A 21684-nucleotide genomic window follows, 5' to 3' on the forward strand; every position below is an offset into this window, starting at 1 on the left:
CCCTCCCCTTCCCCCGTGGCCAGGTCCGATATGCATGCCTCATCCATGTCTTGGGGCCGGGTTCTGCCCAGCCGCCAGAGGGCGGGCCGGGCCATCAAGGTCCTCACTCCAAAATCCCGCCGCTCTCCACGCCACGCCCAGAAAAAAGCTGGCCCTTCACCATATCAGCTCACCTCGGCCCAGCTCACTTCACTTCACTTTGCATTGACAGAAACCACACCGAGTGGGCAGGCAACCCGCCGGAGAACGAGTCCGCTGTACGCGGAATCACATTATCTCTCACCCGACTGGCTGTTCAAGCATAGGAGCTTTTGCCATCTTCGTCTTTTCGCATCCCGAGACCTGCTTTTCCCCCGTGATCGTATATGATTCTCTCAATCCCACGCCCCCTCTTCCGTATCCCTGGGGCTCTCTAATGTACTGTCCCTGGCCGCCAAGCACGCCAAAAGAACCTCGATCTTCCTTCGGTCGACGCCGTGCCGCCGGCGAGGCGTTCACCTCGGTCTACCTTCTCGAATTGGATGTTGAGTTGTTGGTTATGAGGCAAATCTCATCAGCCTCAAGGTTCTCGCAATGAAAATGGAACGTTTCATAAGGTGTGATATCGGAGGCGGCCTGGGATGATGCGGAGGTTGACGGAGATGGTGAGTCCTGTGAGACCTTTTTTATCGTGTTCATGCGGCAAGGTTGCCAATTTCAAATCTATGCTATCTTCGGACGAGTTTCGTTGTTTGTTGACTGGAGTTTCTCTGGGCGGATTTGCATTACCAAGTGATCTTGTCGCCAAGTCGGCGGGATACCATACCTCCATGAGACCAAGGAGGTTCAGCCTATTATTATAACTATTTGAGCGTCTTTACTATTTCTTCTAATCATTGTTTTCTTTAGTGTTATCCCTATCATCATTATTAGTATTGCTATTGTTATTGCTATTGTTGTCGTCCTTGCTGTTGTCCTTCTTATTATCCTTATTATTGCCCTTATTGTTGTCCTTGTTATCTATATTGTTGTCCTTGTTGTTGTCCTTGTTGTTGTCCTTATTGTTGTCTTTGCTGTTGTCCCTATTGTTATCCTCTGTTGTCCTCCCTGTTGTCCTTGCTGTTGTCCTCTCTGTTGTCCTCATTGTTGTCCTCGTCGTTGTCCTCGTCGTTGACCTCGTCGTCGTCCTCGTCGTCGTCCTTGGCTTATTCGGCCATTGTCTTTATTGATTTTTATTACTCCCCTTAAATGAATCAATACAAAGTTACATTGAGAAAATGCCTGATCGTTGACTTCTATGTGCGCGCCGTTTGCTCCTCCGTTTCAGTAGCAGCCTTCTGGCAGATTCTTACAGTCCAGAAGAAGCCTCGTAGAGACACTCGACCTAGACCAAGGTCTAAACGACTTCACTGAATAATTTATACTCAGGAAGTTTTATTCGCCTGAATTGTCTAGACTTTAGACAGCGATGCCTTTATTCTCTTGGTAGGGTATTCTGAGAGTTGTTCGCGTTAGCTTCGAGTCTCGGGACTAGGCCCAAGGACTGAAAGATGGTTCATGACCTCGCAACATCGTACTATCACTGCCGAACAACACTGAATAGATGTGGTCAAAGCATTTTGACGGCAACTTGTTAACTTCTTTTGAATATTTTGCTTGTTTCTAGAGCTTGAAGAGAGAAATAATGAATCGTTCACTTTTCAAAGCTTGTCAGCCACAAAAACGAATATTCACAAGTAATTAAAAACCGCTGATATCAATCCCAGTCGCTCTTAATAGCATAGAAGAGTCCTGAATCTTTTCCCCCTGATCTTAAAACATGGATGTATTGATTTCATTTGCCCACGGCAAGCTGGCATTCATGCTGTTGAGTTAGACTCCCATTTGCTTGAAATTTTTGCCAGTAATCTGCGTGTCTCAAGACGGGATGATCTATTATGCCGGAAGGTATCCAGATGCAAGCAAGTGTCGCGAGGATTTCAATCATTTCGGGACCATTCGACGCAGAAAGCCCGTCGTTCTCACTCTGCCGTGACGCCAGCATGCCCTTGGACCTTGGTTGACGACGAAGTTCGCGATCTTCATCCAACCCCAATGACAACAATGGAAATGGTCTTTGCGACTTGAAGAGTACCCTTATATTGTGGCTTATTTGTGGCTATTGCCCGCCGTAGACTAGGTCATACGGCGAAAACTCAAATCAAGCAGTCTTTGCGACTTGAGACTCTGGACTGACCATTTGGGGACATTCTTCTACTTCTCGCCAGCTTGATACTCTGGGAACGAACTTCGAGCCCGCACACTCTTCATTTCAGGTCAGGCAGATAGTAGTTAGCTGAATAAGGCGTTGGCCGAGGATGTCAGGTCTTAATTGCACTCTGCCGATGGGCATCTCGGATATTTGCAGGTTTCTTGTCCTTTATTCGTTTTGCGGGAAGCCTTATGCTTCTAGACATTATTAGCTGCTGTATGAAGTTCCTCTACTTTCCGCTGTAACAAACCACAAACGCTTCTACGGAAATACCCCCTCCATCTAGTTTTTCCCTTAAATCCTACAAGACGAAAAACTCAAGCCTGAAATTCAATAGAATGTCCACGACGATGATTCGTCTGACTTTATAACTAAGATGGTAAAGAAATATAATCGTTACTTTTTATAGGAGCCTGCAGCTGTCTAGCATTTAGAGTAAGGCAAATAAGCATTTTATCTCATTATATATTATTTATTAAGTCTCTAGAGTTTAAAAAAAAACTTTCTGTTTTATATTTACTCCTAAGTAAACTTCTACTATTTCTAGAAGCATGTTAAACAACGTCTTATTAAATAGGCTCTTAATGATAGGGGTCTAAACGACCTGTATGTTACTTAGGTTAAATAGTAAGTATAACTGCTTTCTTAGTAAAGCTAAACGTCATTGCTAAGGGCTCTTACTCTTTCTTTCTTGCTCAAGTAGTCTAATACCGTCTGTTTTTATGAACTACCTTACCTCCTCGTCCTATCGCTACCTCAACTTACCTTCCTTCCCTAGGACAATCTCGACTCACCACCTTCCGGTTCGTTCTTGCCTCAAATTTGGACTGGTTGAAAAATTTTCACCACCTCCTGAGAAATTTCCATCCGTCTCAGATTTTATTTGTCCAATCCTGCCCCTCTACTACCTCTGCACTTTCCATCTCCTCCTCCTCATCACCAACCTCGCACCATTACTTCTTTCCCTCCCCTTCCATCCTCTCCCACCAGAGACATCATCACAAACACACCAAGTACTTGGGAAGAACACTCTTCACGATGCCTCCGGCACCTCCCCTGCGGCAGATTTCCGCCCCCGAGGGACAGAACATTGGCAAATTTCGAGCCCTTCGCGTGACGATGAACACCGCTGCTGCGATGCGAAGCGGCAAGACGATCCCGGTTTTCAAGGGGACTCTTGGATACTACATCCAGGATATGAGCGATAGCGATACCCACATTATGGCCCAGCTGATCAACCACAATGGCCAGCGAGCTATTTGTAAGTGTCCTGGGCGCATGCTTCTCTCGCCGTACGTCCATGTGCTAATAATGACAGTCTCCATTCCTCGCAACGCATGCAGTTTCGGCGCTCTTCACGAGGAGTTCCGGGTCGACTTTCCCGCGGCTCAGTTCAGTCAGTCCACCATTCCGCACGGAGGTGCTCGCAACAGCAGCATTGCAGGCAAGGCGATCATGCAGTTCTGGATGAATTTCAAGGAAAACTTGCCTGTGTTGGCGGGACTCGGCCTCAAGCATATCGACAAGCTCGGCGAGATCCTCAACGACCAATCTAGTTTTCTCAAGGCGATGGACTGTATTCTTGGCGGTAAGTTGTCGATCTTTGAGATTTGAGAGCGATCGTGACCATTGGCTAACTCGCTGAAGGGCTCTCGGACGATGCCTGGGACAAGATAAAGGAAGGGGGTGACATCCGAGCTCTCCTGAGCATGAAGCATGTCCGCCAGACCTATCCTGGTTACTCCCCCAAGCAGGAGATCATTTACCTTCGTCTTGCTGTGAACGACCTAACGCCGAGCCCGGACGAGACCGACTTTGGAAAGTATGGAGGAGGCACGCGCCGCAACCCGCACGACTGCAATCTGCAGCACGAAGAGGCTATGACGGGTCACTTTTCCGCCGTCCCTCACTACTCTATCGCCAACAAGTACCGCTATCGCATCATGATCCCCATGATCAAACTGATGGACGTCCCCGATTTCATCGTCGCCATGGCAGAGACGACGATCTGCGCTTTGTTCCGAACTTGGCACGCTGCTGTCTGCTACGCCCGTGAAGACATCAACAATGGCATTGGCGCTGCGACTGTCAATCATCGCCTCATGGCTACCCTTTTGCGCGAGCTGGGCGATCAAGCGCTGACGAAGGTCGGCTTCCCTCTTTATCGTGGCAAGGGCTGCAACTACTCGATTCCTCTTGAAGAGCTGCCGCAGCAGAAACGTGACTGGATACGCTACGACGTCACCAACGAAGCCGGCGAGGAGATGTTTGTGTATCGCTGCACAACCGCCATTGCGAACCTCCCTAACGCGAGCAAGAAACGAAATGACCTAGGTCTCAGACTCAGATTTACTCGCTTCAAAGAGATCAAGTTGGCAGACGGCAAAGTCTACAACTCGCAGGGCCTTGGTCTGTCTATCACGGCCAACTTGGATCACCTGAGAGAGTCGCTCAATCTTCGCCATGGGCAGCCCGTTTTGGTGTCCATTGAGCGGATGAAGAATGGGAAGCGCCATCCCGTTCCTTGGTACCGTCACCCTTACCACGGCGCATTCAACAACACTGAGGAGCTTCACACATTCGGGATTCGGGTCGAGATAATGAACGAAGCCACGAAGCAGTGGTTTTCGATCCCGATTCAATGCAATTCATTGTACAAGATCTACGACCCCAATGCTAGCTTGGAACACATTGTTCGGAAGGACGAGAAGCTGAAGGCCTACGTCGTTGACAAGAGGGTTACAACCTCTTGGCGCATGGCCACTCACATTCTGCAATTTCTTGACAATCGTCGTTATCAAGATGCGCCCGTCTATCTCTGCCCGCATCTCGGCTGTGACGTAGTCGGCGTCAGCATGGATCACGAGCGCCAACGTGTCTTTTTCAGCCCTGTCCCCGAGCAAGTTGTGGAGGCCCCCAAGCCCGTCACATTCAAGGACAATTTTGTCAAGCTGGCTGTCGATTACCCCGGTGTTCCTTTTGGGCCTCAACCTCCCAATGAGTGGTTCAGAAACGGAGGTCGGAACCTCAACAGCCCGGCTTGCATTCCATGCTGGACTCAGCGAGGGGACCGCAACATCCGTAAGAATGGCTGCCCTCAACGCCGTCCAGTTCCCATTCCCGCGACCGAGAGCCCGGGCGGAGAGGACATATCGACCGACACCTGCGACATTTGCTGGACCTTCTATCGCAGCCCTTGTTCTTGGGTTCAGTTCCACGTCGGTCATGTACAAGAGGGACTTGCAGGACTTATTCTTGACGACAAGAAGTTCGATGGACTCTTTCCCAAGCGGTTCGTCAAGCACGCCCCTGAGCCGATCGCCCCTCCCATGAACCTGGAGGAGTACTTCGCCATCGCGGACGAGATTGCTGTCCGGGAAGACGCGCTGGAAGACGATGACGACCTTGACGTCAATGACGAGATGTAGATAGAAGTCAGCCCTAGTCCGTACAGCCTTCATCAAGAATAAAAGAGGAACGTTCGCTATCCGCCTGGCATGTTGCCACTACAGGTTCGTCAGCGGAGTGCTATGCATACGTATTTCACTTACAGCTCGCTCCCCCGACATTAAACACGATGTAATACTCTTTATCTAGGGATCAGGTATTCTGCTATGAATGATACCGTCGAGAGCTGGAGCGACTTGCCAGTGAGGCAAATATTCACGTTACTCAGGGAATCATATGAATGCGACGAGATTAGAAGAAGAATTTAGTTTGATTTGACCAGGGAAGTTAAGTTTGACTACTCTACATGAGTTTTGAGGTTCTTGATATCTGCTTAAGCAGAAGGAGTGGCAGCAGGAGCGTTGTAGCCATCATCCTTGGAGGCAGTGACCACGGCAGTAGGCTCGGCACTGGCAACAACCGTGGCAGAAGCCTCAACACTAGGAGTGGCCTCGGCGGGAGCAGTCACTTCAGCAGAAGCAGAGGCCTCAACGGGAGCGACGGTGGCAGAAGCCTCAACGGGGGCGACGGAAGCAGAAGCCTCAACGGGAGCGACGGTAGCAGTAGCGACAACAGTCTGGAGAGTTGTGGGCGCGGCCTTCTTGTCGTCGTTGCCGTAGCCGCCCTTGCCGCCCTTGTTGCCGTTTCCACCGTTTCCACCCTTGGCGCCGCCGTTGATGCCCGGGATGGGGAGGTTGTCGAGGAGACCGCCCTTGCTGCCTCCAGAAGCACCGCCGCCGATGGCCGGGATGGGAAGGCTGTCGAGAAGGCCACCCTTACCGCCGGCACCGCCGCCAATGTTGGGGATGGGGAGGCTGTCGAGAAGACCACCCTTGCTGCCTCCGGAAGCTCCACCGCCAATGGCCGGGACCGGGAGAGCAGCACCGCCGCCAATGCCGGGGATGGGGAGGTTGAGACCGCCAGAGCCGCCGCTGGCACCGCCGTAGCCGCCAGAGCCAGCCTTAGCACCACCGCCGAGGGCGGGAATGGGGAGGCTGTCGAGGAGACCTCCCTTGCCACCAGCACCGCCGCTGGCACCACCGCCGATGGCGGGAATGGGGAGGACGGAGCCCTTGCTGTCGCCCTTGGCCGCGCCGCCAATACCCGGGATAGGGAGGCTGTCAAGAAGACCTCCCTTAGCACCGGCGTTTCCACTCGCACCACCGCCGAGGGCGGGAATGGGGAGGCTGTCGAGAAGACCTCCCTTGCCACCGGCACCACCGCTGGCACCACCGCCGATATTCGGGATGGGAAGGATGGAGCCCTTGCTTGCGCCGTCAGCACCGCCGTAGCCGCCGGCACCGGTCTTGCCGGCACCGCCGATGCCCGGAATGGGGAGGTTATCGAGGAGACCGCCCTTGGCACTGGAGCTGCCGCTGGCACCGCCGCCAATGCCGGGGATGGGGAGATTGTCAAGGAGACCGCCCTTGCCACCAGCACCACCGCTGGCACCGCCGCCGAAACCCGGGATGTTGAGGCCACCAGAGCCGCCGCTCGCACCGCCGCCAATGGCCGGGATGGGAAGGATAGAACCCTTGCTGGCACCATCAGCACCACCGCCGGCGTAGCCTCCGGAGCCAGCCTTCGAGCCACCGCCGATGCCGGGGATGGGGAGGGCTGCACCGCCACCAATGCCCGGGATAGGAAGGTTGTTGAGACCACCTCCAATGCCTCCAGAGCCTCCGGTGCTGCTCTTGCCGCCACCGAGAAGACCTCCAGCGCCTCCAGAGCTCTTGCCGCCGCCGAGAAGACCGCCGCCGCCGCCGCCTCCAAGGAGACCACCTCCACCGAGGAGGCCACCGCCACCGAGGATGCCACCACCGCCTCCGGCCTTGCCGCCGGTGGGTTGCTGGCCCTGAGTGCCCTGGTTGTAATCACCCTGGGTGGGAGCGGCGTAGGCTCCGGCCGAGAGAGCGGCGATGGCGGTTGCGATGACTGAGCCCTTCATTTTGAATGATGTAGAGAATGACTTGAGTCGGTTGAAAGATAGGAAGTAGTTGGAAAGCTTTTGGTTGTTGAGAATGAATGTGGGTGTGAAGAACTGAATGAAGACTTGCTTCAAAGCGATCAAGAGTGAATGAATGTGATGAGATGGAATGAGATGCTGGATGAAGAAAGAATGCCTTGAGAAGGAAAAACCCGCATCTTATATATCCAAATGGCCGTGGTTCTGGACCATGGAAAGTGTATAGAACGATGATGGTGTGAGAAAGAATAGCTCTACGCCACCAAACGAGATGCTCCGATGAGATTGAGAGCTGAGAATAGAGTCATGGCGTTTAGCTTGTTTGCTACTGGAAGCTTCAAATTTAGACTGGGCTGTCGCACTAGGAAGCGCCCATCATCTCAATCCTCCCTATTTGTCAACTCTTCCTCCCGACCTCTCAAGTTGACTGACAATGCGTTTGCCCAGGTGAATGCCTCAATACATGGACATTGAGGCTCGGACCTGCGACTGTGCCAAGCGTGTCTCCTGGTGTCATGGTAGTGCGACGCCTGCCATCTCGAGGTCGAGTTGGTCTGTTCTTAGTTTAGCAACGAGGCTAGTTGTAGGCTAAACCTCGATGATGGATCGTGCAAGAGACTGTTCGACTGCCGGTGGACCTAAACCACGGGATGAAACGGCAACGGCTTGTGTGTTAATTACATCCAGCCCCAGGTGAGATCGGCAAATGAGGAAATAAGCATTTAGCATGGTCTGGAGTCCAGACTATTTCTCGAAACGGCACCGAGTTCTCTTTCGAGACTTGTGGCTCGCCAGGTGGGTAAAGCATGCTTCTTAGCGTCATTCTCAATAGTCTCTTGGTAAACATCCAGTCATGTCCCTTCCAGACTGGCTACAGATCACGGCATCACGGCAAAGAACGAGATACAGCACTTACCGATGCACTTTACGGAGCAACGACTCAAGCATCAATTGATCTGCAGCATATTGACGTCAAAGTATGAATCCTGCGGAAGATCACTCCTTCGTTGCAGTAGTCTAGAACTCATCATGAGGGATCGGGAGGCGCAACGCCACCACCCGCACCATGCATTCCCGCCTCTCCCATCTTCCCGCCGCCACGCCCCTTTTCCACCGTCGAAGCTTTCCCCAGAGAAATTGCCAATACCCACCAAACAACCATCGCCCTTACTAACGAGGCACACTAGTCGTATGTGGAAAAGTTCTTATGCCCATTTGGTCAAGCTTCCTTGAGACCATGCTTCATCCCCTACCCCAGGCTTTAGGGAGGCTCACTTTGGCTGGCAAGTCCCGAGCATCGCGCCATGCTTTCTCGTTCTGGTTTATAGACCGGGTTGGGATAATTTTATGAAGAACAATGGACGAATAAGTCGGGGATGACGACTGAGGACGACGGGAAACAATGATCACAACAACGAGGCCAACAGTAATAGCAAGAGCAACACTGATAAGGCCAACAAGAACAGCAAGGACGACAACAATAATAGCAAGGATAGAGACGCTGATGAAAATAATATTGAAGACGATAATAAGTGACAGCAGTCTATTCTGGTGTTTTCCTGGCCCAGTTGATACAGAAAGATCCCTCACATTGTTTGCTCATGCAAGTCTGAATCTGATCCGACTAACCCAAGTAACGAACCAAATCAAACCAAAGTTCACAAGACACCAACCAAGAAACACCGCCCAATCCCTCCAGCGGTCCGCGTAAGCATAGTCGAGCGTGTCGAGGTAGTCATTGCCGGTGGTGTATTTGCAGTAGGAGCAGCCCTCGGTCCCGTTCGGGTTCAGGAGATACCCGGCACTGGTCTCAAGAAACGACGCCGCATAGTCGTAGCACGTCTCACCGGCTGGCGGGATAAAATGTGCGAGGTCCCTCTCTGCACAATGCACCTCGACCTCGTTCATCGCGCTGGAGACGATGGCCCCGATAAAATAGCGCATGGGGTCGACCCAGAAGAGCCAGGGACGATAGAAATCGTTCATCCCGATGTGAGGCTGGAGCATACCGGAGAACATCATCAGAAGAACCCAGAACAGCGAGCTGGCGTAGCCGGCCAAGGTCTTCGTCCCGAAGAGGGAGGGCATGAGGAAGCAGAAGCCGATGCAAAAGAGAGACAGCAGCAGGTACGAGAAGTAGGTGAAGCCGGCGTTTGTGGTTGCGTTTGTGAATCCGATGGTCCAGTAGTTGCACAAGAAAACAAGAGTCCACAGAACCAGGTTCCACGGGATCTCAACGATGATGAGAGCGAACAGCAAAGCCTTGTAGTCGTAGATGCCATTCCTCTCGCGACCTTCAAAGATGGACCAACGGTCGAACCAGATTGCGTGGAAGTCGGCTGCGATGACGGGGATGATCCAGGAAATGATGAGGACGCTGACGGCACGGTTCTGCAGAGAAAGCACATCTGTATCGGCCTGGAAATAGGAGAACGAGATGATGAGGGAGTAGAAGATGGACTTGGTGAACCGGCTGAGGTTGTAAGGACCATGGCGCCAAATCGTCCTGGCGTGGCGGATGGTGAGAGCGTACATCTGCTTCCCCAGGGGCTGCGCGAAGGTAGACTGCTGAGATGCATCTTCCGACTGAGCATTGGATCTCAATTGTCGCTTCAAATCATCAATCCTTTGCCGCAAACTTGCTGCCTCCGGTGAGTCTCTCCATGTTTGCGCCCAATCTCGTATCGCCGGCTTCTTGTTAACCGCAGAGATGATAAACTCTGCCGGGTTCTGGTTGTCGTCCATGTTCTCTCCGTACTTTGCGAAGTACTCGACCAGTTCCTCGCACCCGTCTCCGGTTTCTCCGAAGTATACGGTGTTACCGCCGGGGGCCAGGAGGAGAACGTGGTCGAACATTTCGAAGATGACGCCGGAGGGTTGGTGAATGGTGCAGACGATGGGGATACCCTCGGCGACGATGCGTCGGAGGAAGCGCACGATGGAGTAAGCGGCCTGGCTGTCGAGGCCAGAGGTTGGCTGTGTGAAAATGTTAGAGTCTGTCGCGCGAATACGCGTGGATAAGCACATACCTCGTCCAGAAAGAGCAGAGCCGATGGCCTGGCAGCCAACTCAACACCGATGGTGACACGCTTCCTCTCTTCGACCCCAAGCTTCCCATCTCCAGGCTCGCCAATCACCGCATCCGCGATGGACTCAAGCTCCAATAGCCGAATAACGTGCTCCGCGTATGCCGCCTTCTCCGCCTCTGAAACCTCGGCCGGCTGCCGGAGATACGCCGAGAACTGAAGAGCTTCCCGCACCGTCGATAGCGGCTCGTGGATGTCTCCCTGCTGGACGAAGCCGCAAGATCGGGCGAAGGAGGCTGAGATATCGCACGAGTTCAGCTGCATGTGACCTTCCACCTGGCCCTGGCTCTTGCGCTGGGAGAGGACGTCGAGTAGAGTCGTCTTCCCTGCTCCTGATGCTCCCATCAAGGCAGTGAGCTGACCGGCGCGAACGTATCCGTTGACTCCGTTGAGAAGGCGCTTGGGCTTTCCGGCCACGCTGACAGTGTAGTTGATGTCTTCGAAGGTGAAGACGCTGCTCATCTCGTCGGCCTTTGGGGGTTCGTCGGGCATGAGAGTTACACCTCCATCCGATTCGGAGGAAGGATCACACCGCTGTTGTCCCGGCTGTTGCTGCTTCTCGAGATCCACATCGTGGTTCTTGGGAGTTACTCCATCGTGTCCAACATCCGCGCCGGATTTGAAAACGGGACCGCTGGCATTGCTCTTGCTGCGAGTCATGACTGTGAGCCCGATGCTGGCGAGGATGGTGTAGGCAACCCAGAATGCGATAATGATACCAAAGTTGCGCCATAAATGGTGATGATGGTAATCGTAAACTTCCTGTAGGTAATAGGAGCCCGACGTCGTCGTTTCGCCGGGCATGGCGCCTGGCAGAGGACACCCCTGGTGCGCAACGTCATTGAAGGACGGCCCAGACGGAACCAACTCCTCAGGGGTGCAGTGAAGCTGCAAGCCCTCAAATTCGTTCGTCATGAGCGCCTCCAGCGCGTAAGGAGAAGGAGAGATTCGGCGGATCCAAGAACTCCAACCCAGCATCGTCGGCCAAGGAGGACCGTAGCCAGCCCAAGCCAATGTCAGCGGTGTTCCGCAGCCACTCATGAGGAACCCAACACTCAGATTAGGCGCCCATGCTCCCATCATGCGGAATAAAGCCGAGTATGATAAGTAGTAGACAAACAGAATAAGCTCAAATATCCAGAACTGAGCGGCAGACTTGCTCAATCCGACGAGGAAGTAGAACAGGCAGGAAAACAAAATGGTCTGTAAGAAGGCCGTGGGGATGCCGCCAAGCGTCTCGGTGAGGACGTAGGCAACGGGATGGACCATGCCCAGCTGCTGTTGCTTGAGAAGGATGTCGCGAGCGTCGATCGTGGCCTTCACTTCCGTCAAGGCGTTCAGTAAGAAGTAGATGAGCGGGAAGAAGACGGCGCAGGAGCGAACGTAGGACCCAGTCGCTGTCGCGGGAATGTCGTAGAAGGCCGAGCCGCAGAGCAACGCGTTCACCACGCAGAGAGCTATGATGGTGAAGAACGAGATGCGGTCGCTCCACAGTAGTCGGAAGTATCGTTGTAGGGAAACCATGATTTGGTGGCGAAGTGAGGAAGTCATGTTCTTCAAGATTCGGTACCTGTCCACAGTCCTCCACACCTCTTGACGGAACGCTACCTCTGCTGCCGGAGTCGCAATTTCGGCCTTGTATCGGGATATCTCCTCCAGGAGCTGAGTGTATATGTCGCTGGATCTGAAGCGAGAGGCGAGTGAGTCGGGGTCGAGGTAAAGGGGGCCGGTGTACTCGGGCCGTATGCGGCGTTCGTTCGGTGCAGTGATGGCCGTGAGGAACTCGGGCGTCGTCTGACGATGAAGCTGCTGGAACCCAAGACTCTCAAAGTAGGCTTTGGCACGAGAAACGGGGCCAAAGAAGATCAGACGGCCTTCGTACAAAAGGATGACCTTGTCGAAGCATTCCTGGTACATGGGCTCGGAAGCCTGATACAGGCTGACGGCGTTGGTCATGCCCACCTGCCGGGAGAGTTGCTTGAGCATATATAGAAAATCAAAAGCGGAAGAGGAGTCGAGTCCGCGAATCGGATTGTCCCAGGCGACGATGGAAGGGTTTGCCGCTAGGACCTCGGCGAGCGACACTCTCTTGCGCTCTCCGCCAGAAACACCGCGGACGAAGGAGTTGCCCACGATCGTGTCGGCAGTGTGGGCGATGCCCAAGGATTGCAAAATCGACTGTGTCATGTTTGACGAAAACAACTTGTCTGACTCTTTTTCGGCAGCTGGTTTGCGCAATCGAAGAGCGAAGTCCATTGTGTCCTTGACTTTGAGGTGAGGGATGTGGATGTCGTCCTCGTTGTTGTACACGATTTCCGACTGCAGATCCGCGGAGAGAGCCTTGCCGGATATGGAGGCATACTGTATGCTGCCTTCGACGCTAGAGAACTCCTGATGCTGATTGGCGATGACTTTCAACGTGGTCGAACAGCCTGCTCCAGGATTCCCAAGAACGATTGCGGTCTCTCCGGGAAACAAGACGCCTGTGAGGTCTTGTACGATGGATCTCGGGGCCAGGCGCCGGTTTCCGGCAAACCGCATAGCTTGGTCGACCGGCCACTTGAAGATGTTGAGGAAAAGGTGCGAGGTATCGTCAACCTGCCTCTGTACACGAGGAGCCCCAAAAACCGCGACATCCTCAAAGAGGACTCCGAGACCACGCCCCTCTGTGCGATAAAGTGGCAGGTGCTCCGAAGGACCAGATTGAGGAGTGCTCTTCGGGCTCTTGAAAAGCATTCTCGTCAGTCAAATGTAGGCAAGAATTGTATCAGGACTTGAACTCACCTGCGAGGACTCCATGATTAAGTGTGCACTGGGCTTAGAGAGTCCAGTGTCTACCCGGACACAGGAATATGACAGGCGTAGCTAGATAGGCCTGATTGTTGTATTTACACTGTTAAATCCAATTAAAAAAAATCCCGGATAATCTGGGTCAAATGTTGCGGTTGCAGGAATTTTAAAACATATTTATGTTCACAAGTTATTAACAACCATTCTTGGAAGCAGAAAGATTTGCGATTGGTAATTACGCAAAGAATCCAAACCGCGTCATATCCCATTGCTTACTGAAGAATCTTTGAAGTGCCCAGAGTTTCACTGTCGCGCCGTGCTCTTCTCGACGAGACCGTCCGGCGGTGTCCCGGAATTACATGTTCGGGCCCGCAACATTCCGCCCCACATGACGGTCCGCACCGGGGCGGGGCGGAATTACAACGGCCCCACCCCATGTTGGCGGCCCGAGAAACGGATGAATCCGGCAAGGATAGCTTGCAACGAACGCAATTTGGGGACGCTAGTCAAGGGGGAGATCAGAAAGCTGATGAGAGATAACTCCGCTGAATAATTGAAACGCCGGAACTCATGTCGCGCACTGCGCTGTCCGACGCGCCTCACCGCCGCCTCCGCGACACTCCCTTACACCATCCATGCTGTAGGCCTTCCAGCACGCCGCCTCCCCAAATGATATCTTTGTCGCCCGAAGACTTTTGAGATTTGCGACTCCTGCAACACTTCACGAGAATCGCTCCCCAAAATGAGGTCATCAGCATTCTGATTGTTGCAGCAGAAGTTCCCATTAACGAACCAGATTCACAATGTGGCGTAATCCAGGAGCACTAGCGGGCTGTATAATGACATAGGGACAGTTGCTGAAACCCTGGATGAGATCAATGGAATTAAGGCTAATCTGGCGTGGGGGACTGAGCACCATCGCTTCATCCATGTTTAAAATCGATGCAGACTGGCCACTTGAGATCCTCAATTCCATGCAGTTCCAGCAACGATCTCGAACACGACCACAGTTCAGAAATAACTTCCCACTGCTTCTATTATGTCATCAGCGGTTCTCTTTACGGGAAATCGGCATCCCTCAGATTCTCCGTCACTTCAGACAGTGAAATTACAAACCCACCCCACAAGACAAACGACTCAGCAGCTATCGGGCCGATGGGAACTGTTTTCCGCTGTTCTGGATTAATAATGCTCTTGATTGCGTCGAGTCAGGCTTGCAACTGCAATGATCGTGCTCATCTCGTACCTCAAACAACGTTGTTACTGCAATTAATCGGTTGTTGTGCGCCTTCAGAGAAACACAACTGACTCTTCACGATTTTCATGTTCAATGTCCGGCCAAGAATCTAGACTCCATGTCGATGCTGGCCACCCGTTGGCCCCAGTCTCTCCGAAGTCACTCGGCTCATCCTCCGCAACAGCCTTAAATTTCGACGACGGCGCGTCAATCACCCGTGTCCCGAGAGCTTGTGAGCGGTGTAGGCGTCGTAAGGTCAGATGCGAAGGAACGCAGCCCTGCTCGACCTGTTTCCATCACCGGGAATCATGTGTCTATCGATCCGGACCCCCTCGCTTCCGCCGACGTTTTCGAGCTCACCCTGACCAAGTGCACGCCTCGGCCAGTCCCAAAACGCCTGCGAATACTGTGGTTCGCGAAGAACATAGTTCCTCGCCTACGGTTTCAGTAAAACAATGGCACGCTCAACTTCAGACTGGTATAGGTGTGTCGAACTCGGAAACATCATTCCAATTCTACGGTAACATGGAGCAACTATAACAACCTTGAAAACTTGTCTGAATCATTTTGTAGGCCCATCATCTCATCCTGCCTTCATTCAACGCGCATATGATCGACTCAATTGTCAACCACATGCACAAAGTGGAAATGACGAAGAAAGTTCCATTCCTCCGGGTATTAGAGCGTGGGGGCTGGAACGATTCTTCTTTTCAATACCGGAAAGCCCTTCTACGAAATCTGACACAGCTCGGTTCATTCCTCGACAGGTTGGAGATCGGTTCCTCCGGAACTACTTCAAGATAGTGCACCCGCAGATGCCTGTTCTCTCTTATGCGGAGGTGATATCTCAGTGGTCGCAACTTTGGGAAGTTCGGTCAGCATCGAGACCTCCATGGATGAAGGAGATTGTCTTCACTGCCCTCGCCATCGGTGCACGCGTTTGCCCCGTCATGGGCCAAGAAGATCTCGACTCCGCAGAGGCCTGGGCTGAATACTTCTCACAAGCAGTGGATATTCCAATCACTGCAATGAGAGAACCATCCCTCCAACTAGTTCATCTTCTATTACTGAAGGTCAGTAATAACCCCTCCGTTGCGAAGTTGAGTCCACTTCTGACATGCAAATCTGTGCCGCCGGCTTAGGCTGCTTACGCTCAGCATGGACTTCGGCCCAACGACACATTCTTCTACATCGGCTGTGCATCAAGAACATGCATAGCCATGGGATGCAATAGATCAACAGCGGTTGACGGTCTTGGCCAGAAATCCGATCAGTACAGACTGACGTTCTGGATCACGTACGTCATGGACAGAACAACAACACTGATGATAGGACGCCCGTCGAGCTTTCGAGATGAAGATATTGATACCCCATTTCCGCAGGATCCCAGCGAGATTGGGCTCTTGCAGGAAATGAACAGCGTTCCTCCGTGCGGGTTGATCACAGATGGGAGCTTTGTGAGAGTCATGGCACGCATGGGAAAGATTGCCGACTGCATCATGTCAGGCATCTACTCATCTCAGAGAATTTCCGACGCAAGAGATCTCCTGATGGAAACTAACATTCACGGATGCGAGTCGGCCCTAGAGGCCATTTTCCAAGATTTGCCCGACTTTCTCGATTTTCGCAATACCGAGGGACCAATTGGAAACGATTGGCAGGAGGTTCAACGCCTCCACGTCGGCATCATTTACTACATGCTTCGGATCCTGGTTCATCGGCCTGCATTGGTCTTCGCCAGTTTCTTTTCCTCCGTTGCCGAAGCCCAGTCGAGTTTACCTCCATCCTTTAACCTTCGGCAATCTATGGGAATTCTGACCGCATCCGCGAAAGGCTTGATACGACTGACACACGAGAGCTTGTCGATGCGCCAGCCTGATGCTCGCTCCGACAGCTCTCTCGCCATCTACCTCGTCGCTGCCTGTGTCACTCTGCTTTATGGGGTCCTGGACTCTGAAGCCACGCCAGATCACGCCAGAGACACGTTTCTGTCGGTGGATGAGGCCATCCACTGTCTTGAAGGCATGAAGCACTTTGGACCGATGACGGGGAAGACACTGAGCATCGACATTATGCGCATGGCGAAGAACGTTCTTTCTTGTCCAGCTGGTTTTGCCTTGACTGACATGGGTAATGAATTTATATCGACATTTCCCTGGCTTGAGTAAGTACCTCTTCAATGTAATTGCGGAGATCCATTGAAGCTGATGATGGCAGCATTCCGAGCAACGATGTAAGCGACGGCAATGGCAAAGCAACATCAGGGAAAGAACAGGAAAATCTAGCTGGAAATATTCGATCATGGTCTTTTTTACCTCCTATGGAAGATGGCGGGGGCCTGCTTCAGAACTTGGAGGATCAACAATTTTAGTGTACGGGAATGAAAATAATTGAAAGGTTGTCGTAACCCTCTGTCGTTGTTGCCAGCCCCATGTAACTTCTCGTGGTTGCGTTTGACCAACCAGACAGCATTGGGCATCTGTGAATGGCTCTATTGAAACCTGTTGATGTCGCTGTTGTCACTATTAATGCTGTTGTCGCCGTTGTTGCTATTGTTGCTGTTGTCACTCCTGTCGTTGTTGTCGTCGTTGTTGTTGTTGTTGCTCCCCCTCACTGTTGTTTTGAGAGTATTCACTTTCCAGAATAAGTGCATGTTGTGATACCAAGTAAGTTATTTGTGGCCATCGCCTGCTGTACGAGTCTACAGCAAAAGGAAAGAAGAGCTGGCATACTTTCAGTTGACCAAACTGTTATTATAGGCGATCGCCCTTTCACAACACCATCTAAGATTGATCTATGAATGTGAACAATGGTTACAGCTGAGACTTCCATCCGCCCTCTGCCTCAAATACCTTGCCAACTGCCTTTGCCACACTCAAGAGATGACGGTCGTGATACCGGGGCGCGACAAGGGAGACACCAACAGGCATTCCATGCGATCCGCCGAATCCAACGAGGTTGACGACTGGCACATGAAGAGCCTGTGGACTTGTTAGCAAAAATAGTCACCGGGATGCATGGTTTGGATGCTCACCGTCCATATCAGGTTGAGAGCAGCACTTCCAGTGCTTCCTAGTCCTTCGGGCGCCTCGTCCACCACGCTCGGCACTAGAGCAGCATCATACTTGCTCAACATCTTATCAACCATCGGCCTGGCGAAACCGATGTTATCGAATGCCTCCAGCTGTGCAGCTCGGGAGAAATGCATCGCGTTTTCCACATGACCGGTTAAGAATTCGTTCATCTGTTCCTTGCCCTGTCGGTATTCGGGCAAAAAGTTGACTCTTCCCTCGCTGTGCAGCACCTTCGTGTGCCATAGCGGGAGATCCTGTAGTGTAGGGTCGAACTCGATCTCCTCGACCTCAGCTCCGTGTGATTTGAGGAGCTCAACAGCCTTGGTCATCGCTGCCTCGGTTCCAGGCCCAACGGACGGCCAAACCATGGTCTTCAGCAGCGCAATTTTGGCACCTTTAACCTCAAAGTTCTCCTTGGGCGCCTCGTCATCTTCCAGCTGGAAAACATCGGCAAGCAGCTGCAAGTCTTCGACGCTGCGTGCAAAGAAGCCCAACGTGTCGAGGATAAGAGAGTAAATCTTCTGCCCTTCACGTGAGATTGAGTTCCATGTTGGTTTCATTCCGTAAATGCCGTTGAAGGAGGCCGGGCGGATGGTGCTACCGCCGGTTTGTGTGCCGAGGCCGATCGGGGCCTGGAAGTCAGCCACGGCGGCACCGGAACCTGATGATGAGCCGCCCGGTGTTCTGACTACGCCTTGGGAGATTGCATGGGGATTGAGCGTCTTCGGTCCTTCAACTGTCGCCGCAAACTCCGTCGTCGTGGTTTTGCCCAAAATCAATGCTCCAGCTTTCCGCAGGACGATAATGGATCCTGCATCAACCTTTGGCTCACTGTCTTTGTACAACACTGAGCCGTGGCGTGTGGGCATATCTGTCGCTGGGTTAGGAGAGAGTATTTGACGCGAAGAACGATGACCTGCCTTTGGTGTAGATAACGTCCTTGACTGCGATCGCGACACCATGCAATGGTCCCCGCAGGTCTGCGGGTATCGCATCGAGCTTTTTTGCCTGCTCAAGGACAAATTCCGGATCCAGATACTCCCATGCTTTCACCACAGGATCACGTTCAGCAATACGTGATAAAAGAGATGTGGCATACTGTTCGACGGTCAACTCGCCGGCCAGGATTTTAGCGCGCACTTCAGTGGCCGTAAGTCGATATGGCTCAGCCATTGTGTCTGGTCTAGCTAGCGTTTTCTTTGGGAGTTACCGATCGCGGCAGTGAGTTGGAGACAAAAGTAATGTTGCCGTGATTCTCCGACAAATGAGGTTGACCTTAAGACGACAGGTGACTCGAGTCAATAGCGCGGGGTTTTGCTTGATCAAACGTCAGAACGAGCCGGCCCGTGTACCGTGAGCATGTCCGATCGGATGGGACAAGGTGCAGCAGTCTTCAACGTTGAAGAATACTACGAGACAAGTTGGGGAACATCTCCAACGGCTGGACTCCCAACCCCGCACGCCGTTATCGTCGGCATTGGCCCCGGTCGCCTGGAGCTTCCAATCCCCGCGGACAGGTCTTTCCGATGACTTTGGTGGGTTGTACCAACGATGAGGTACCTATGACATCGGGATGTTTGGGCCGAATAATCAGGTTTTGGCCGCCTCCCAATTATCGGCTCGTAAGCAATGATAAGCCGAACGGGCCCACCAAATTACGCAACGGATTGACGCCGTTGAGCCAGCCGGTGCCGGAGGCCGGAGATGCCGCTAACGGAATCCACGATGGCGAAACGAGGGCTTCAAGCCTCAAGTGAAGCCAACACTCGAACAGTATTGCAGACTAAGAAAAGGGGGTTTCGAGAAAGTCGACATCACTAACTCGGAAATATTGTCCAAACTCCCGCATAACTATCAACCCTATCAACCATCATGCTTCCCCCTTCTGACCCTTCTCGCCAATCTGCACCTCCTCACCATCCGTAATCTGCGGAGATGGAGGGGCATAGATCTCGCCTCTTTCACCTTCGAAAAAACCATCCCGACCCTCTTTCGCAAGCCACTCGCGTTCCATGGGTGCACTCTCATATCCCGCGGGGAACACCTTTGGCTTGAAAATCTTTATCAAAACGATGTAGAGGACGGCCGAGGTGACAAATGTCAACGGCCAGCCCATCTTGTACATGTTCTTCGCGGCCTGGCTGACACTTCCCGGTTGGTACTGCCCGACGAGACCGGGCAGCCCCATCGACGTGCCTCCGATCCAGGCGAAGACTCCAACCCAGTTGACACCAGATTTGAACCAATACAGGCCTGTCTTAGAGCCATCATAGAGTGACGGAACATGGACATTACCCTTGCGAGCAATGAGGTAGTCGCAGATGATGATCTGTCTTGGTTCAGCATTCGAATCACAGAAACGTGGCGAGGCGAGTACTTACAGCGCAGAGAGGCGCCATGAAGATGTTGTAACTCCCCAGGAACGAGAGGAAAGCTGAAGCATTGGCAATCAGTTTCCACGGGAGTACGACAATACCCAGAATAGCGCAGACGATCTGCCCTCGTCGAATGGTCAAGTACTTGGGGAAAAGCCCGGTCATATCCGCCCCGAAAGGAATGGAGTTGGCGCCGAAGTTTGTCGCAAACATACTGACGATGAAGCTGAAAGCAACAAAGAAAACACCGCATCGCCCCGCGGGTGTCCAGTAGTGGTCGAGGATGGCGTCCAAGAGGTCCCAGAGATTCCAGTACGCTTCTCCCCATGCGCCCTGCAGAGACGTTGTCGAAGCCAAGCCAAGGAAGAAGACGAGAGTCTGGGCGAACAGAACACAGGCACCCTGGAGCCACCCCGCGTCACGAGGTTTCTTACAGTATCGTGCAAGATCGGGCTGGTTAACGAGCATAGGAGATAGGGAGCCCATGATAACGTTAATACCGTTCATAATTGCCCAACCAAGAGGCACACTAGATGCCGCGCTGCTACCGGCCTCAGAGGCAGCGTTCATGTTGGAGATTCCGGTTCCGTGGGCCATACACCAACCGAAGAGGCCGAAGCATGCGAAGGGCATGATGAAGCCTTTGATTGTGAAGATGTAGTGGATGTGGGCTGGGTGAACCCAAGTCTAAAACGGTGAGCTGACATCGTGCTTTTGAGAATGAGGGTTACTTACGAATGGGAATTCAACGATCCAGACGATAAAGAAAGCTAAGAGCTGCTTCGAAGTAACGTCGGCACCCGCAGGAAGGTTGTTGGCGAGGTTCTCCCAACCGCTTCCAAAGATGCAGCGGAAACACACGGACAGAAGGTTTGCACCATAGTATGTTTGGATTCCGTACCAAATGATGCAGACTATTGCTCGAATGAACACGAAGAAGTACGAGCCGTACATGCCCATCACCGATCTTGCAAGGACGGGGCTAAACTGAGGTCAGCGGATGTCTTCAGACACTGAAACTCAGACTCACTATCCAAGGTGATACATCGCGCCCGGTCGCGCCATCCCAGTCACGATGAGTGCGGAGATGATCGAGCCGAGGATGCAGGAGATGAAGGCTTGTTGCCATGTCTAGTCGTGTAAGTAAACGTTCTCAGAAACACGGTTTGATAAGCATACCAAGCCCACTGCCACGAGAGAAGATGCAACATTCCACCCCGTCGTCCCGAACATGTTGGAAAACCAGTACAGAGGCAAGTTATACCAGGTCCATGTTCGCTGTTCCGGCGGCGTCGGTTCGAGGTCTTTGTTCGACCATCGCGAGTCACCTATCCGCGTGTGACCTTCTGGTGCCTCGGGAGCCTTGATCCAACCCTTGAAAGCCTCTTTGGATTGGAATGGGGCAGCCATTTCCGCGCGACTGGGTATGTGAATACGAGCCATGGTGTTGTCGCGTTGAACCGGTTCGGTGCGCCGAAG

The 21684-nt window shown here is 52.7% G+C and overlaps 6 protein-coding genes across 6 annotated transcripts; 2 read left to right on the forward strand and 4 right to left on the reverse strand.

Moving 5' to 3' along the window:
• Nucleotides 1-3268: 3268 nt before the first annotated feature.
• On the forward strand, nt 3269-5658 carry CkaCkLH20_11527 (uncharacterized protein; the record flags this gene model as incomplete). The annotated part of the gene is made up of 3 exons (XM_038894241.1): nt 3269-3491; nt 3549-3818; nt 3878-5658. 3 exons carry the CDS (start codon nt 3269-3271, stop codon nt 5656-5658), a joined length of 2274 nt encoding a protein of 757 aa, XP_038740571.1.
• Nucleotides 5659-6011: 353 nt separating this feature from the next.
• Nucleotides 6012-7625, reverse strand: CkaCkLH20_11528 (uncharacterized protein; the record flags this gene model as incomplete). The annotated part of the gene is made up of 1 exon (XM_038894242.1): nt 6012-7625. The coding sequence occupies one exon, from the start codon at nt 7623-7625 to the stop codon at nt 6012-6014; it is 1614 nt and encodes a 537-aa protein (XP_038740572.1).
• Nucleotides 7626-9242: 1617 nt separating this feature from the next.
• CkaCkLH20_11529 (ABC drug exporter) lies at nt 9243-13465 on the reverse strand (the record flags this gene model as incomplete). Its single annotated transcript, XM_038894243.1, has 2 exons — nt 9243-10619; nt 10673-13465. The coding sequence occupies 2 exons, from the start codon at nt 13463-13465 to the stop codon at nt 9243-9245; spliced, it is 4170 nt and encodes a 1389-aa protein (XP_038740573.1).
• Nucleotides 13466-15976: 2511 nt separating this feature from the next.
• CkaCkLH20_11530 (C6 transcription factor) lies at nt 15977-16924 on the forward strand (the record flags this gene model as incomplete). The annotated part of the gene is made up of 1 exon (XM_038894244.1): nt 15977-16924. One exon carries the CDS (start codon nt 15977-15979, stop codon nt 16922-16924), a length of 948 nt encoding a protein of 315 aa, XP_038740574.1.
• A 645-nt stretch (nt 16925-17569) lies between these two features.
• On the reverse strand, nt 17570-18699 carry CkaCkLH20_11531 (uncharacterized protein; the record flags this gene model as incomplete). The annotated part of the gene is made up of 2 exons (XM_038894245.1): nt 17570-17737; nt 17791-18699. 2 exons carry the CDS (start codon nt 18697-18699, stop codon nt 17570-17572), a joined length of 1077 nt encoding a protein of 358 aa, XP_038740575.1.
• A 1001-nt stretch (nt 18700-19700) lies between these two features.
• On the reverse strand, nt 19701-21648 carry CkaCkLH20_11532 (allantoin transport; the record flags this gene model as incomplete). Its single annotated transcript, XM_038894246.1, has 5 exons — nt 19701-20159; nt 20212-20892; nt 20941-21187; nt 21236-21336; nt 21385-21648. The coding sequence occupies 5 exons, from the start codon at nt 21646-21648 to the stop codon at nt 19701-19703; spliced, it is 1752 nt and encodes a 583-aa protein (XP_038740576.1).
• Between the last annotated feature and the right edge of the window lie 36 nt (nt 21649-21684).

This window comes from Colletotrichum karsti (genome assembly GCF_011947395.1).
Source record: "Colletotrichum karsti strain CkLH20 chromosome Unknown Scaffold48, whole genome shotgun sequence".
In the NCBI taxonomy this organism is placed as follows: Eukaryota; Fungi; Ascomycota; class Sordariomycetes; order Glomerellales; family Glomerellaceae; genus Colletotrichum; species Colletotrichum karsti.